This window comes from Strigops habroptila, chromosome 4 (assembly GCF_004027225.2).
Source record: "Strigops habroptila isolate Jane chromosome 4, bStrHab1.2.pri, whole genome shotgun sequence".
NCBI lineage: Eukaryota > Metazoa > Chordata > Aves > Psittaciformes > Psittacidae > Strigops > Strigops habroptila.
In genome coordinates this window covers 3,182,535-3,200,842 of record NC_046358.1, presented here as the reverse complement: position 1 = coordinate 3,200,842, position 18,308 = coordinate 3,182,535, and the positions used below count along the sequence as shown (strand labels likewise).

The following is an 18,308-nucleotide window of genomic DNA, read 5'->3' as shown; positions in this document are numbered from 1 at the left end:
TGGATCATTTCTAAAAGGTAATTAAGGGGAAAGGCTGGATGAAAAGATTTCTGCTTTCTGGTTTTTTCTTCCAGTGTTGACCTTTGCATGCACAATTACGTGTGATTAGGGAGTGCTTTTACAGCCGATCATGTTCTGACTATCTATTATGTCCAAAAGGCAAATCTGGTGAAACAAGACTCCTGTCCTTCTTCTAGAAGGACCAGAGCTACAACTCACAAATTGCACTTTCACATGAGCTCAGGAACTACTATCTGGATGCAAACTGAGCAAAGCCTCATCAGAGACTTTCAACACATCTTAAACTATTCATCTGTGTAAATGTAGCCCCTGACTGCCAAGCCCAGGTGACCCTGAACTTACAGGAAGAAGTGTGACGGCTGTATCTCAGTGCTCCAAGCCCAGGTCTACTCTACAGCAAGTCCCCCATCAGAGTCCTTGGATGCACATGCAAGCTGTGCTCTGCTGACATGTCAGGTTGAGATGGGTGCACATTTTTCCCTTTTCTATTCAGGAAAGAAACCCATATATGTGAACATGAGCTCCACCACATCCTCTGGGCTTGATGATTTGGGGTTGGAGACTTCCAGGCCTTTCTGTTCTACACTGGGACGCAATGGGGTGCACACACACACACAAACAGACCAAATTTCTGTGGTGTGCTTTAGTGCTCATCTGCCTCATGGAGTACAGCCAGTATGACACTGCTTTGTAATACACCCACCACATCACTACCCCGAGGCAGAATCACAGAATCACAGAATCAGCCAGGTTGGAAAAGACCTTTAAGATCATCAAGTCCAACCATTACCCCAGCACTGCCAAGTCCACCATTAAACCATGTCACTGAGGGCCTTGTCTACACGGTTTGTGAACACTTCCAGGGACAGTGACTCCAGCACTGCCTTGGAGATGCTTGAAAAGGTAGTAAAAAAGAATGCCAGAAATTCATTTTACAGCAGCCACCTTCCCATGCAAGGTTAAACAGGAAATGTTCGAAATTAACTATAAGCTACGTAAGAGAAGAAGCCAGGGAAATACAGTGTTTTAGCACTCTGGGCAGCCTATATATGTCCATACAGGACACAGTCAAGGCTGCAGCTTATGCTCTGGCGTATAACCACCCAGTGCTAGTAAGTCCCTGCCACAGTGTCCTCTTATGCCAACAATTATTCTTCCACACAGTACCAGGTACATTTTGGTGGACAAAAAATGTTAGTGACTCTTCCAAAAGGCAGCATGGAGAAAGCAACCTTGATATGGCCAGGAAGGGGAAGAACCTTTCAGAAACCTTTCAGATACAGTATGTACGAAGCCCCATGTCCACAGAGGACAGAACAGCTACTGGTGTAGATGCTAGTTCCTCCATTCACAACAAAGGTGACTTTCCTTTTTGCAAGAAGGCAGCTCGACTTTCTAGCAGCCTGGCTGACTAGATTGTAGTACTAGTTATAAAAAGGGATGGTGGAAATGAGGCACAAATCTGGTTTTACTGGCTGCACAAGGTGTTAAAAACTAAGAATGCGGAAAAATAGAACATTCTATACTTCAGAAATAGCAGTCTGGGTAGCAAAGCATGCATTTTATTAGCACAACTTTGACTTGTTTGGTGACTTCTGAAATCTAGAGGGAATGTTGGATAAGAAATGCTGCAATTTATGACATTCGTGTATGATTACATACACAAAAAGAAATAGGCAAAGGAACTATACTATTGCTGGATAATATTTTCAAGATGCTGGAATCTCAAGAATAAGCTACACCAAACGTTTAAGTACAGACATTTAGAAAGGGAACCCCCAGTTTAGATGCCAGGTAGTGTCTGCTCAGAGCACCAGGGACACTAGAGGTCAGCATGGGCGCATCTACACCAGCATTGGTGATGTATTGGTAAGTGCTGCCCCCCTCTGCTGCAGCCCGCAGGACTGAGCAGACCTGAATTTGGAAATTGGATTCTTTCATGGAAAAATAAGCTCTTGAACAACTGCTAATGGTGGTTCAAGCCACATGCCCGGATTAGGTCTAGTCTGAAATAAACTCTCAGTACTCACATAGCAACTACAACCACTAGTAAGGTTGTAGCCAAGGCCACAGGATAGGAAAATGCATGGAGGATGCTAATGAATGAAAAATCACCCCAAAGATGATATTAAGGATGAGCACGGAACTCAGGGAAAAGTGCACTGAGGAAGCCAAGAGGTGAAAGACAACAAGAATTACTAAAAGACATGCTAAGTCTGCCTTCATTTCAGTATCATTTGTAAAATCTGAGTTCTTCAGGCATATTAGGGAAGAAGGAATAATAAATGGTAAAGACAGAGTGTTGTTAAAGATAACTTCCAGCTTGAAAGCAAATACTGCACCTCAGTTATGGGCAATCAGATAATCTGAATTCTGAAGGGCATGGAGTATAAAATCACAAGTCTTATAGCTTTTATTGTAGTAAATCTCTCAAGCCGGAGTAATACCCTATGATGGAAGAAAAGCAAATGGAAATATCTAAACTTAAGCAAGAGAATGAAAACTCTGTCTTCTGTTGGTGGGGCAGCTGATTTTATGGATGACAGATTCTTCTGTACTTCATTTCCCACTGGAAGGTATTAGGTAGGAATTCTTACTATTTTAAGAAGGAGACTGAATTTTGAGGGGAGGATAAGCAGGTCAAATGAAAAGCCTTGCTTCTTTTTATAGGTAGAAAAATTAAACAAAGCTATGTCACACAGTGTATTCTCAGTGGATGCAAACTACTGCTGCCAGAGAAGCAAGACAACCTGTGAATCTCTGCAGCATCAACAGCACTCAGCTAATAAATCCTATAAGATATCTATTAACCCAAGGTAGTGCCTCACATTTGCATAGATTTCAATTAACTTGGATTTTATTAGAATCAAGCTTCTCCTGCACAGAACTTTCTTCTAACAGAACATTTTGGCAAAAAAACAGTATATTTGGGAATACAATGAAATTTTGGTAATGAACTGTTTCATTACTAAATAACACAGGAAAAATGTCAATGCAGAAAGCAGAAATATGTAACACTTGTATTCTGTGTTTGTACAGGGATAAAGCAAGATGTTGTATCAATCTCACCTGAAGGAATACTTTCACTCTAAGCGTAATGCTGGAGAATGTTAAAAACTGGCTCCTAAGGCCGCACTTCTTTTAAAATGAGATGGTGGAAGGTTTTGTGTCTAAGCATTTTTTAAAAGCAGGCAGAGGAACTCAGCAGACCACTGATAATGATTTCTTTTGGTGTTATTTGTTCAGTAGATCTCAAAATGTCAAGGCAACCTCTCAGGACTGAAAGGCAGCAGGTCGTGTGCTATTAAAGGGCAAATGAGACAACCTGGATAATTAAAAGCCTCTAAGCCTGGCATCAACTCTAGCAAAATAATGGAATCATTCCTACAAGTCTCCATTACTGAAGGATTAAAGAAGGGATAGAGAATTAATGCCAGTCAACACGATTTTTTGGGGGAAAACAGACCTTGCCAAGCTAGCATGACATCTTTGAAGAGATCACAGGGACCAGGTGCTGTTCTGCACTGCCTGCTTCCAAGGGAACAGTCGGGATGGCAATGAAGTTCCCTGAAAATGGAACTTGTCTTAGGAGTGAGATTATACATCAGCATGACATGAAACACCTGCCTGCCAGTTTTACTGGGCACGTAGTGTTTAATTGTGGTTTGTTTTTTTCCAAGAACTATTCCTCTTTCTTTCATTCATGGCGTGCAAATGACAAGCTGCTATTAAACACCATTATTCAAACTTAATAGCAAAGGGAAGCTCTTTGAAGAAATGTTCCTAAACCTCATTTAGAGGAAAGAACAGTTACTTTGGTGCTGGCCTGAAAAAGGCTGAGTTTTGAGATTCATTTCCTACACATTAAAATGATCTGCTTTCTAAATCATTACCATAAGAACTTCTGCTGCTTTGCAAAGTCCAGGATGCAAATTCCTGCAACAGCACAAGTTTGTGATGTTTCTCAGCTGATGTTCTTTCAGCCATCCCAGAAGACCGAATTTAATTTCTAATCATTTCACCATGCTTAACACATTTTTCTAAATTACTTTTGCATTTTGTACTCAGAGGGAGTACAGGCTGGGTTTTGCTTATAAAGCTCTTCTCTTTCATTGTCATTGTTTCCTATGCAAAGGGAATGAAGCTAACTGCACAGAGAACTCAGCGACCAGCTGCTTGCAGTCCATACCGTATTTCAATAATAATAAGGCTTGATCTTCAAGATATGAAATCTCTTGATTTCATGTCTTTCATACTCACAGCTCCAACCTCTGTTGCATTACACAGAGAAGCACTGTACCTTATTTGTGCCTTCTGGATGCAGGGCACTTTTCAGGACAGCCCAGTAAAATATGTGAGTGCACACGTTCAAAGGTAAAGGAAATGTGCCCATTTTGTGCTTATTTGATTACATTTTCATCTTATATAGAGTAGAAGAACGGTATAATTAAAGACTTTAGCTATTTAACATTATTATTCACACTGTACTATAAGCAAATAGGAAAAACAACCAAAAACAATAGTATGCAATAGGAATACGTTGCAGTAAATGCTCTGGTGTTTTGCCAGACACATGGCGTAAGTTTTCATAACTTCATGACAGAAAACTTGTAAGATGTTTCTGTTTATATCCTTTTAACATCTCCATTTGGTAAATCCTTTGACTATTCTTTGACAATTATTTTCTTAATTTTCATTTTCCTTTGAATGAGTAAAGAAATTTTTGCTCAAAACCAATTCTGTCATATATTAAAGCAATCATGCCATATACTGAATTCACTTTCTGCAGTATTTGCTGAAAAGAGCTTTAAGGATTTGTGACAACGAGCTTCGGTTACTTTCTCTTCAAAACCACTAAAGATGCAAAACTCCTTCTGTGCTTTATAGCTCCACTTCATGCCCCTCTCCAGTATTTTCTTCAGATTTGTAGGCAAATGCACAGCTCAAATGTAACGCAGAGTTGCTGTCACAGACTCATGAAAGGTGGTTGTGATGACTTACTTCTATAGAATACACCTTTCTGAAGTGTACTGAAGTCACTTCAAACAAGTGACCACAAGGCTTCATTGAAGGATCTGCAGAACAGTTCACATGTGGCTCTTCACCAGCTCATGCTCCACACTGATGCATTTATTCATCTCTCATGAGGTTTCCAACAAATGAAATCAGACTAGAATTGCAACTTGTTAATTGCTACCCTCTTTTTACATCTAGTACTTGAGAACTGCACTACTCCTAGATCTGCCAATTCCAACCGCTGTTTTCCTCTTGTTTAATACTCCTCCATCTTTACCTCCTGATTTGTTCTTAAGCCCTGCACAATCTATTCTCTGTCTGTTCTCAGAGCCTAAAACCATTCTCTCCGAATATTAGATCTGGTTTTGCCTCCTTCTCTTTCACTCTTTAGAAAGGGAAATAGAACAGGAAGTATAAGCTTTTCACAGTGTTTAGTTATCCAGAGCTGTGACCCTCGTGCCCCAGTCCCTCTTTCTCTTCAAGTTTTCATATTACCAAAGCTAACTTCTTGCCTCCTCTTCTGCCCATCCCTTCAACTCAGCTTCCATTATAGGCAACAAAATCAAAATACTTATCAAATATTACAAATACTTCCAAATCCTTATTACTCTGGAACTATTATCTTGCGCAGTATATTCTATTCCATTCTATCATTTTATGCAGTGGGTATATATAAAAAAAAGTGTGCAGTTTATAATGACTTACATAGAAGAGCAATGTTCAGGAATGAATGACACAAATTTTAGTGTATTGTCTGTGCAATGCGCGAAGTTCTTAATCAATACATCAGAGATCCAAAGCACATAAATAGTTAACTTAAAACTGCATACACTCCTGGAAAACATGAATTATATTCTGAGAGCTCATTTATAATGAGCTTTTAATTAGAGAGCATGTCCTCATATCTTCATTCTTAAAAGCAGAGAAAATACTAGCTGGTAGGTAATTCTTAAAATAACATGCTTTAATGTACATTTCTTTTTCTTTTATTATACCAGAACTGTAAAGACTCCTCGCTTAATGTCATTTGTGTTTTACTTACTTATGGCAAGACAAGTGTATGATAAAGGGGATTCCATTACCTTTGCCACCAGTAAGGACACATATGGGACATCCCACTAATGGATGCCTCCTCTAAAAACTAGTAAAAGGTCAACAGAGGGAACTGGATTGCTGTGAACAAGAGCTAAATACGCTGTATGACTGCCTCAGATTGGGAGATGACTGACCAGTTCTTCTTCCATTATTTAATTGTCTAATTGGCCATTCTCCCATACTGTAAGAAAATGAAAGGCAGCATAATGCTTTACAAAATGTCTGCATGCAGTTCTGTGTAAAAGCTTTTGCAGTACTTCATAGCACAGTCCCTCAGGAGAAAGACCGTTTGCTTGGACAGCATTCAGTAAAATCTGATCAATAAACCTCTATTCTTTAATTCAGCAGCTCAGCTTTATTTAATTCTCCACTGCTGTATAACACATTGCTGTTCAGGCTGCCTCTCTGCTTGGACTTCGCATTTGTCATTGTTAGGACTCAAGAGGAACTTGATCTGATTACCTGGTTTGCTTTCATTTGGTTTACACTGAACTTCTTCAACGCATTCTGCAGGAAACCATCCAATATGTCCCCGGGTGCTGCCTTCCCAGAATCCACCTTCTCCAATGCTTAAAACTAAAGAGAGACAGACACAGTCAGCATTAGACTTTTTTCTCTTCTCGCTTAAATACCAAGATTAGTTACACAACACATTCAGTAATAACTGAGTATCACATTGGTAAAAGCACATTGTATAATAACTCAAATGCTGGTACTCCAAAAATGGGCACACAGTAAACTTTAAATGAGACCCTCCCTGATAAGCCTTTGGAACCTCTTCCTGAATTTATTTTGTCACACATTTCCTTGGCCTTCACGTAATTCTTTCCATTTTCAGTTTTCTCATTGCTGCTTTTATTAAGGATAAACACATGGCCATACTATGACCAAAACCAATTGTCTTGCATGTTTAAATCACACTGAAGTGCTGAACCCATTGTAAAACCGAACACACACTGAAATTGGGAATTCATAATACATATTTTGCTATCTCATACATTTCCTATTTCCTAAGGAAACATACTATTTTATTCAGTAGGTAGCTCCAGAGATTTGTAATGTAGGTCGAGCAACATCATTTAATGTACACAGCAAACACTTCAATATCCCATCAGTGTGATACACAATGCAGAGGTTTTAAAATGTTTCAATGATTTTTCCTTAGTAGAAGATAACAACAACAGAATAACAGAATGGTTTGGGTTGGAAGGGACCTTTAAGCTCATCCAGTTCCAACCCCCTGCCACGGGCAGGGACACCTTCCACTAGAGCAGGTTGCTCCAAGCCCCTGTGTCCAACCTGGCCTTGAACACTGCCAGGGATGGGGCAGCCACAGCTTCTCTGGGCACCCTGTGCCAGCGCCTCAGCACCGTCACAGGGAAGAACTCCTTCCTAATGTCCAATAAATAAGCCCATGGAAGTTGTCACAACACAGCTCCATTAACTGCGTGCTGCCCAAACTAACTGCCCCTGCTGAAAATCCAGGCTAATTAACCCAAGCACATCTCTCTGCTAAGGTTTGCATATGGTTTTCAAGCCCTGGGACAATATCTCTGCAGGGTATTTCAGTATGGTGGGATATTCACTTGCTCAGACCTACTTTGATGCTCTCCAACACAAGCGCTCTTTGGACTGTTAAAACAGGGTTTAACATTGTAGTCCCTGACCCTGACTGCAATTGAACTCTGTGTGTCAGCGGAACTGCTGTGACTCAGTGGCATTGCATCTGAACTTGATTTGCACTACTATAGAGTAAGATGAAAATGAAATCAATGATATGGGAAAAAAAATAAAGAGAAAAATCTTGGTAATACCCGAGAGGTCATAAGAAGTTTGGTTTGATGCACCAGGATCAATAAAACTACATTTGAAGTCAAATGTTTTACCTAGTGCAATCCCAAGCTATTTGTGGTATTACTTACAGAGCAGGAATATCTCTTAACATAGACATTTGACAGAAAAATGTTTTTAAATGTGTCAATTTTGAGTGTTTTAAAGTAGCAAATTCAGAGATATAGATTTCATGAGCTGCATATTTACACATCGCTGTCAGTGAGAAGTACATATTAAGCCCTAGGAAACAGATCCAGTCAGGTAAAATCCTATACCTGGATGGGTCCCAAATGCACAGTTTATCAAGCCCCTACTGACATACATGAGGAACCTGATGCCTACCCAGGTAGTTCTGGGTCAGTGGGGGAGGCACTGGTCTTGGAAGACACCAACAACTCTACAGTGACACTGGAGCTCAGTAAAAACATTTTAGCAAGCTTTTTCTTTCGGTTACCTCACACCTATTGATATTGTTAACATAAGCAGATGCCATTTCATCTTTACACCTAAATGCAAGCAAAAAAGAAGAAACCAGATCTGTGCTTTCACTGTATCACTAAAATAAATATTCTATAAACAAAAATATGAATACATAAAAATTTAGGGCATAATTCATGAAAAATACATTGATCAATTCCAGTTGTTCTTGAAACATCTCAAACCTGGGCACATTAACACACAAAGTCAACCTGATAATTCAGTGTTACATAAAACAGAAGCCTAACCATTCATCTAATACATATTAGGGATTCATCAGCTTCCAATATATTTTTCACAATGTAACCCCTGTTCACTGAAGCGTGTAGTGTGTATAGAGTATATTTCTTATATAGGAGATAAGTATGAACATTCAATTAATAAAATCTATAGATACGATAATTACTGTAGGATCCCACTGTACATTGATTTCACTTCAACTCGTACAAGCGAGTGTAGGACTCCAGCCAAGAGAAATTTCAAAATGTCAGACAGTGAAAAATTCCTGCTGCAACTAATTGGGGTTTTTTGAGGAGAGTTTGCAGCACTGAATCCCAGCCCCGGTTTCACTCCACAAGCTGGCAACATAGGGAGAACAAAAACCACTTACGAGATGGAGAAAGACATCCCTAATTCTGGGTTCTATTAATCTGTCAGATCTGCTATTCTGATGTTCCAAATTACATGGATACTTCCATCTCCAACAAGCATTTGCACTGTAAGAAGGAAGTTGGGTATTTGACACCCATAAGGTAATTTCAGGTGTTTATGGTAAGATATGTTTTCATGTTTTTATGTATGTTTTTATGTATGTTTTTATGGTAAGATAAGTTTTTGTGTTTTCAAGATGGGAACAGAAATTTGCTCTGTGTTTCTGTGAGTGCAAGGTGAAAATTGATTACTGGAGAGTAAACCCAGTCCCATTTTAGATCATTATTACATTAAATATTAGCAATTACTAATAGTAAGAGCAAAGCAAAAACAAGCATAGTCCTGCCTGAAGAGATAACGTCTATGGAAAAGAGGCAATGAGGTGTTGCCAGATTGCAGACATCCTTCACAATTCTGGTTCAAGCCTCTCTAGAGGTTACATCCACAAACAAAGTGACAGTACCTTTGGGTTTACTATCAAGGAAAAACACCCTTGTGGGTGGCCAGAAAAGAAGGGAGTGCCTGGTGGAACTGCAAAGGCACAAAGTGACACAAGAGGTAAACGTGGAGTGCCAGGGATGCAGCTGATGTGCAGAGATGGAGACAAATTGCTGGTGGGAGGGAGGAGAATCCCGTATGGCCTAATATTCAAAATGTACAAGTTGAGATCTAGAGGGTTCTGCACTACCAGAAAACTTGAACTCATCTTTTTAATATATCTCAAGTGGTGCCATTAATAAGAAATCCTGCAGTAGGAGCCAAAGCCATAATAATCTACATCTCTATAAAAACTGGCAACACTGCATGTATTCCAGTGTGGGAACTGGGCACTGAAAGGATAAATCAAAAATTACAATTTATCTTTTGTCCCCCTGAAGGCTTTTTTAGAATAAGGCCATAATTTCTGTCTTTTCCCCCTCACAACAGTGCTTAAGAGACACATTGTAATAGATAATTTGGTACCAGCAAGGGATTTTCTCATCAACATTTTCCCCTCTGAAGGACATAACAATGGTAAATCAAAGGATAACTTTCCCAAAATTAATAATTAAGCTTTAGCGTTTCAAGCATTTTTTTTTTCCTTTGCTTTCAGTAAAAACAAAAGATGTGGTTGCTATGGCAAGAGCAGGCCTGAGTCTCTTTACACACAACATAAATTACACAGAGAATCTGATGGCATAAAAGTAAAATTAAGGTTCTAGTAACATCAGGAATCCTGGCATGTCTTTTCATAACAAGGTATAGTTTAAAACAAGAATCATGTTCACTTATATGAACAAAACTGCAAATCAAAATTGGACAAATACCAAAGAACTGAGTAACAGGAAAAAATATCAAGGCAGGTGCCAATCATGATCTTATATTTTAATGTCTTTAAAGTATTAGACTTAACACATCAGCCAGATTCTGCTTTGCCAAAGTCCAGAGAACAATACATACTATACATAGTGCCAAGCAAGCATCGGATGTTTTGTCTCTTGCAGCTTCTGTAAGTTGACACTGTATATATGATGTACTCATATATATACAGTGAGTATATATGACATACTAATCTCAAACGGTTTAATTACTCAATATACTACCAGAAAATCACTTTAATCAAAGCAACACAGAAGTTTTATCCTTCCACATTACAGCTCCCTTCATTATCAAGAAATAGAATGTATTTTCCATCAAGTGATGGTGCATGCCATCTCTAAACTCCTTATGAGATTCAGACTTTACACGTGACATAAATGAAGGTGAGCACAAGTCACAACTTCATCTGGATCTCTCTTAAAAAGAGAGATTTTTCTTCAAATGTGGGTTTATTTTAGGTTGTACTCGATTTCTTTACTGCTGTTTGCTCCTGACAGATATCCCTCCCTCCCTGCGATTAATGAGGAACAGGATCCGTCTGTTCTGCCTCATGGGCAGAGCGCTTCCAGCTTTCAAAGGCTTAATCAAGAGAAACTGACATAACTGGAGATCGGGACTGGAAAGGAAGTCATTGTCTGTTGCCCCGATGACAACCACACACAGGCCTCCAGCATGCAAACAAGTGACTGCACCCAGCTGCCACGTAGAACATGTTCTTGTACAGGCCATGTACAATCTGGAGGGGAAGCCTTGCGTATCTGCACCTAATGATTTCATATAACTGACCTAAGCAGCGAGATTCAACTGCAGCTTAACAGACATTTCTTGCAGCAGGGAAGCAAATTCAGCAGTTCTTTCCCATCTTTCCCCAGAGAAGCTGTGGCTGCCCCATCCCTGGCAGTGTTCAAGGCCAGGTTGGACACAGGGGCTTGGAGCAACCTGCTCTAGTGGAAGGTGCCCCTGCTTGTGGCAGGGGGTTGGAACTGGATGAGCTTTAAGGTCTCTTCCAACCCAAACTAGTCTGTAATTCTATGGTCTTGGGCTATGGAACCTCAGAGAGAAACCAAATCAGGGAGACAAAATCGACAGAAAATATTCCTTACTTGTTAAACATACATTTAATTTCCAGTTTTGCCTCCAAAACAGAAGTGTCATATCCAATTGTGGCTTCAAAGAGTTTACCTTCCTGCAATCCAAGTGACTCTGTTGGTTTTGCTCGAAGAGCCTCACCTACCTCTGATTCAGTATTTAATTGTCTGCCTTCTCCTAACAGTCCAACTCTCATAGCCTGAGCTTGCAGCATGTCTTGGTTGTGTGACATCAGTCTCTATGGCCACCAAACTGCAAGCAGATGGGAAGACTAAGGAGCCTTAGCTTTAGGTTTTGGGTTCATGTCACCAGCCCAAACTACTCTGGCCAAAATCAGCGTCAGGCTAGATCCTGACTTAAAACAGCTTTTCATCTTTTATCACCTCTACTTCCTCAAGAAAAAAACTATGCAATAAACAATGTTCAGGAAAAAGACCTTGGGATGAGAAGCTGAGAGTGACTATTAACAGAGCAACCACTCACTATGTCAAAATCTACGTATACAATAATCTGCACATAACCCTCTAAACCTGAGGAAATATGGCTTAATTGAAATAGAACCGTTCAAGATTTGTCCCTGTATTTTTTTGTTTCTTTCCTTTTTATCTTTGCCAACAACTTTCTAAGAAGATCATTGTTCTCCTCTTACTTGGATGTCTCAAATAGTTTTGGGAAAGTGAAGGGGAGAGAAAAAACCAGCATAAGAAACAAATCTTCTGCACTGATTTGAATTTCGGACAAAAACTCAAATCAAGCATTGGAAAAATGCATCCATTTGTGATGCTGATCACCATCTCTGTCGAGGAAGGTGCAGACAGAGCCAAGATTGCTCTTCTCCACAGCAATGCCCAAAGTACAGGTCAAGGGAATGCAGAGTAGAGAGCATTAATTCAAGAAGAGGCCCCAAACCAACTTAGATCTGGAGCCTGTACTGTTGTGTGGGACCATGCTAGTGTGCTCATACACCATTCACAGCTCCTCTCGGCCTTCTGGTACTCCCCATCTCCTGGATATTTCAGGCCAGTAACTGACTACTGAAGGCAGGCTGCCTTTAAGTAGTTAAGAGTGAAGACGATGGAGATTTGTGGATGCTCTTGCATCCTAAACACTTTCTCACAGTCTTGACAGCAAAGCGAGCACTCCCGCTGGAGTGGGAGCAAGGCCATGTCTTTGCTACAACGCTTTGATATATCAGTTTGAAGCACAAGTCTCTCCTGCTCTTCAGATACAGCAGCTTGAAGAAATGAGGTTATTAGCTGTGATGCGACATAATGATTTATGTTGGGAATTTAAATCAAACTGATCAAGTCAGGAGCCAGTAAGGAAGCCAAATAGACCAATGAATCTGGGTAAGATTAATATTCCATTGCACATTAATTTCATCCCTCATAGAAAAGAGTAGCAAAGCAATGCTTATGCAAACCTCTTAGGTTAAATATTGCTGCCATATTTATTCACACAAGGTACAAACTGCTCTTGAAGAAACAAAACAGCATTTTGGAGGCTCTTCCCTTTCCAGTAGTTTATTTACTAATCTAACAAGCGCTAAAGCCCAGGAGACCAACTTTCCTCCTGCCCACAAGCACTGTCTGTTGGCAATATCTTCAAGCACAGCAGGGGTTTAATAATCTTCCCTTTTCAAAATGACTTACAAGAAGATTTCACAAGAAATGAAAATGTTAGAGCTAGATTTGGATTGCCCTGCTGCTGAGCTCACACTGAAATCAGAATAGTTGTTGCAAGGGTCAGTATTTCTAATGCTGACAGCTCCTGACTTTCTGCCCAGAACATACGCTTGAATCATTACTACTGAATTACTACCGGTTTGTCTGACCCCGGAGAATGTGGCTGAGAACAGACCTTGGTGTGATAAAGTCTTAAACGTGCAGGCTGTGCCTGCCCAGGAGGCATCTCAGAAGGTTCATGAACATGTCTGTTGAGATACTGAAATAACTCCCCGTTTTTCTAGATACTAAGCACTAGAAAATGTATTCAATCACAGCAAGAGTTAAAGAAATTGGGCATTTTCCAGGACTAGCCCTGTCCAGGTGAAAGAAAGGAGATAGCAATATGAAGGCAGGCAACAAAAGTAAGAGAAGAAAGTAAAAATTGACAGTGGGAAGCTACCCCTGGAGAAATTCTACTGTGATCGGGGACCTGAAAATCAGAAGAAATAACCAGAACCTGGCAAATGGAAATGCTGTAATAAAAACACATCGAAAGACAAGAAAAACAAAACTGTGAGCAGGGTGAATCTTCAAAAGCTCTCAAAGTATTTGAACAACATGTAGGGCAACCATGTAGGGTTTTTCTTTCTAGGTCAGTGAGGGATGCATAGCAGCCTTCCAGTATCTGAAGGGGGCCTACAAGGGTGCTGGAGAGGGACTCTTCATCAGGGACTGGAGTGATAGGACAAGGGGTGATGGGTTTAAACTGAAACAGGGGAAGTTCAGGTTAGATATAAGGAAGAAGTTCTTTACTGTGAAGGTGGTGAGGCGCTGGCACAGGCTGCCCAAAGAAGTGGTGAATGCTCCATCCCTGGCAGTGTTCAAGGCCAGGATAGACAGAGCCTTGGGTGACATGGTCTAGTGTGAGGTGCCCCTGCCCATGGCAGGGGGTTGGAACTGGATGATCTTAAGGTCCTTTCCAACCCAAACCATTCTATGAGTCTATGATTTCAGATATGTTTTAATAAAACAGATTCTGAAAACACTTTTGATTGTTTTGTTTCTAAGTGACCGGAGATTGTCTGCACCAGGTTGTTGGTACCTGTATCTGTTACCTTTCCAATAAGGTGAGCTACTACAGGTTTGAGTCACAGCAACCTTCTCAAGGAGGCACAGATACTTACGTATTGCTTTGGCTTCATGACATAGAAAAACGCTAATTCTTCACTCACAAAGAACTTTGGAGCATTGTGTTCTCTTCATATAGATGAGTTTTGTTATAAAAGGAGCCACTTGATTTCAAGTGTAAGAATTCAATTTAGGAACTCAAAAGATGGTTAAAATAAATATTGCAGATATTTTCTCTATGTGTGTATGTGTTTAGATTGGGGCAGATTTATTGCTGTGAACTTTTAGATATAAAATGAAGAAGAAACAAACTATATTTAAAGCATTTCATGAAGCTACCTCTTTTTCATTGATGTGAAAACACAAGATTGAAGTTGTTCTTGTACAAATAAAGATTATCAGGTTTATTTTTACAGCAGCCATGGCCCCTCTCTCTGAGTGGCAGACACAAATGATGTCAGGATGTATGACTAACAACTAAAAATAAAGCAGATATTTTTGTACAGGCTACGTAACATCCTATTAATACACGACCATTCTGTTTAGTTTACATTTGCTTTGGCCACTGCCCATTCACAGCTTTCCCTGAGCAGTTTCCCTGGATGTATACATTCCTTCAGTAGTACTGTGAACTACGGTCACTCGTGCACTTCTGGTGGTTTCAGAAGGAAAAATAACCCTGCTTCATCTTCATCAGATGAAAGAACTTTTCATCAAGAGTTCAGGAATTCATCCCCCTCCGTGACCCCTCTAATTCTACCAAGTTAAAAAAGAAAATCCATAAAAACATCTCCCAACTAATCCCTTTCTCTAATATGTTGTTCTGGGCTTTTATCCCTATAATAAATGCCTCGCTACATCTTCACTGTGATTAGTCTCATGGGATGTCCATGTGATGAGCATCTCCCCAGGGTCAGAATCCCACTGCAAATGCCAATACACGTTCGAATCCCCCAGAGCAATCCAAGAAGCCAGTACTTCAGCATCAGTGTTTTATACAGAACAGTGCAGCTGCCAAGCTGGCAGAGGAGAGCTTTTCTTTTTTCAATGTGAGGCTAAGGCGTTTCCAAAGTGAGGACAAACTGAATTCCATGGGGTTCTTCCAACCTCTGCACACGGTGAGTTGCTAAACCCCAAACAGGCACATGTACCCCCAGAAAATCAAGACCTCAGTGCTGACTGGCTCATGGCCTTGCTAAGCAGGTCTCTAAAAGGCAGAAGATATATCATATAGCAAGTGGAATTTCTGCTCAGAAAGAGAACAAAAGCAGGACCTCCCTATAGCCAGTGGTTCTGGCACTCACAGCATGCAAGTACTGAGGATTGTAAGAGCTCCAGTGCCTGTGCTTTGGGGTGATGGAGAGGGAGCCTGCAATCTCTCACCTTGGAGTAATGCTTTTAATCTCTATAAATAATTATATTTTGACTGGAACAGGGATGTGAATCCAGATTTAATTGAACCTGGGTTTTTGTCACATATGGCTTCCTCAACACTGTTACACAACCGAGACCTTTTTGAAGCAGCGCTGTCTTTTTACCTGGACTCTTTGTTCCCTATATGACCTTGTCGTGTTCTTTCTGACCTATTTTTTGTGACAACTGAGGAACCATTGACTGGTAACACAAAATAGGATTTGATCTTGTTCTGAAAGTTGTGCCTTTGCTCAGCAATGAGAGTCTGGCCAACGTTCCAGCCTTGCCCTGCAAACAGCCTTAAATGACACTTCACAAGGTTTCATCCCAAGTAGTAACACTGACAACCCCTGTGTACACTTCTTCTTTCTCCAAACATTTTCTAAAAGCAGACTGACATGTACAGAAATCTCACTGGACTTTACTGCATCAAACTTCTATAAAATGCTCTAAAACAAGAGTGCCTACAAATGCCAGACCTCCACCAGATTTTAATTCAATGGGCAAATCACACCCCTGAAGCTGAAAACATAATCCCTGCAGGGATGATGTTGGATGGGCATGTCCCCCTTTTTCTAACAGTACTAATTAACTTATAGGCAGTAAACATACATTTTCCCCTTAAATACTCAAAACTCACAGACCAGACACAAGCTCATTTTCTATTTCATTTACACTCATTGGTTAGTGTCCCCCACAAAAATCACTGGTCTCAATTTAGATCATACTATTACAAGAAGATTTGAGAAGTGGTTGAGAAGTGGATTAATTTCTTCTTGCATTATTTTCCAGTTACTGTCATAACTGGAGCAAGTCCAGAGGAGGCCATGAGGATGATCAGGGGCTGGAGCACCTCCCGTATGGAACAGGCTGAGAAAGTTGGGGCTGTTCAGCCTGGAGAAGAGAAGCTGCGTGGAGACCTCAGAGCAGCTTCCAGTATCTGAAGGAGGCTACAAGGATGCTGGGGAGGGACTCTTCATCAGGGACTGTAGCAGTAGGACAAGGGGTGATGGGTTCAAACTGAAACAGGGGAAGTTCAGATTAGATATAAGGAAGAAATTCTTTACTGTGAGGGTGCTGAGGCACTGGCACAGGGTGCCTGAAGAAGTGGTAAATGCTCCATCCCTGGCAGTGTCCAAGACCAGGTTGGACAGAGCCTTGGGTGACATGGGCTAGTGTGAGGCGTCCCTGCCCATGGCAGGGGGTTGCAACTAGGTGATCTTAAGGTCCTTTCCAACCCAATCCATTCTATGATTCTATTCTATGATTGAAATTCAAATCCCTCATTCTGGGGATATTTTTGCATGTAATAGTCTCAAATTCTAATGTAAACAAGCCGCCAGATAACAAATGCCTCTACAAAATTCAGCATCAACCTTGTGCACTGATTCCTCTTTTGCCAAGGAACACATTTTCTTCCTTGTCTTTACTCCAGAACTGCCTGGAGTCTCCATTGTTTTATTCTGGTGACAAGAGTCTATGTTGATCTTACATCCCCTTCTGAAACAAAAATATTGCTACATCTTTAAATCCAACCAGTTAATTGAACACAACCATGTACAACGTCCCACAAAACTAGATGATGGTGCTCAACCACACTCCTCCTCTATCTGTTGGCACCTCCTAGATCTTGGTAAACACACACAGTGTAGGAAGTGATTTAGTGCCAATCACAACCCCCGAAATTTCGTCCTTTGTAGGCACTGGCAGTTCTTCCTGGGTTGTCGAATTTGCTGAGATCACAAACGAGCAGAGGTCTGGGGTGGTCTTTTAAAAACCCTTTTCTCCCCACTATATACAGGGGTTTTTTCCATTTTCTTGCAACTGACCAACAAGCATCTTAACTGTTTTATTCCTCCACCCTTCCAGTGAGAACTCCATGTGGAAGACCACAGGCCTTCACATTTTAACCCAAGAGCCAGTATTCTTTTGTAACGGCCTGAAAAAACCACATTTGCTTTTAATTTGCTTTACATTTTTGCGTGACAGTTACTCATAAAGTAGCTTTACCTCTCTCCAGACTATACCCATTCTTTTGATGCCTGAAGACTTTTAGGAAGTGCTCTTACATGTGACTCCTTTTGCATTTATTCTCATATAGGGGAATGGGTTTAAACTGAAACAAGGGAAGTTCAGGTCAGGTATAAGGAAGAAGTTCTTTACTGTGAGGGTGCTGAGGCACTGGAACAGGTTGCCCAGAGAAGTGGTAAATGCTCCATCCCTGGCAGTGTGCAAGGCCAGGATGGACAGAGCCTTGGGCGACATGGGCTAGTGTGAGGTGTCCCTGCCCATGGCAGGGGGTTGGAACTACATGATCTTAAGGTCCTTTCCAACCCAAACCATTCTATGATTCCATAGATATGGATGGTTGCAAAGCTGGTTCCCAAAGCTGGTCCCCAAAGCTGGTCCCATGCAAAGTTCTGTCCGTTTTGTTTGAATTTGAAGATGACTCCTGGGGTTTCTGACTTGAATTTTACTTGGTATTCAGCATTCCCAAGAAATTGTATAACCTCAGAGCTTTGTTTGCCTACTTTTAGTCTAGCTTAGATAGCTTCCGCT

General features: G+C 40.7%; 1 protein-coding gene across 6 annotated transcripts in view; it reads right to left on the bottom strand.

Annotated features, from left to right (window-relative positions):
• SHANK2 (SH3 and multiple ankyrin repeat domains 2) overlaps positions 1-18,308 on the bottom strand; it is a 351,561-nt gene that overhangs the window by 200,681 nt on the left and 132,572 nt on the right. For all 6 annotated transcript variants that reach the window (XM_030483283.1, XM_030483282.1, XM_030483285.1 and 3 more), the window contains one exon: positions 6,595-6,708. In XM_030483283.1, the coding sequence (XP_030339143.1) occupies positions 6,595-6,708 (114 nt within the window). The remainder of the gene's footprint in view (positions 1-6,594; positions 6,709-18,308) is intronic.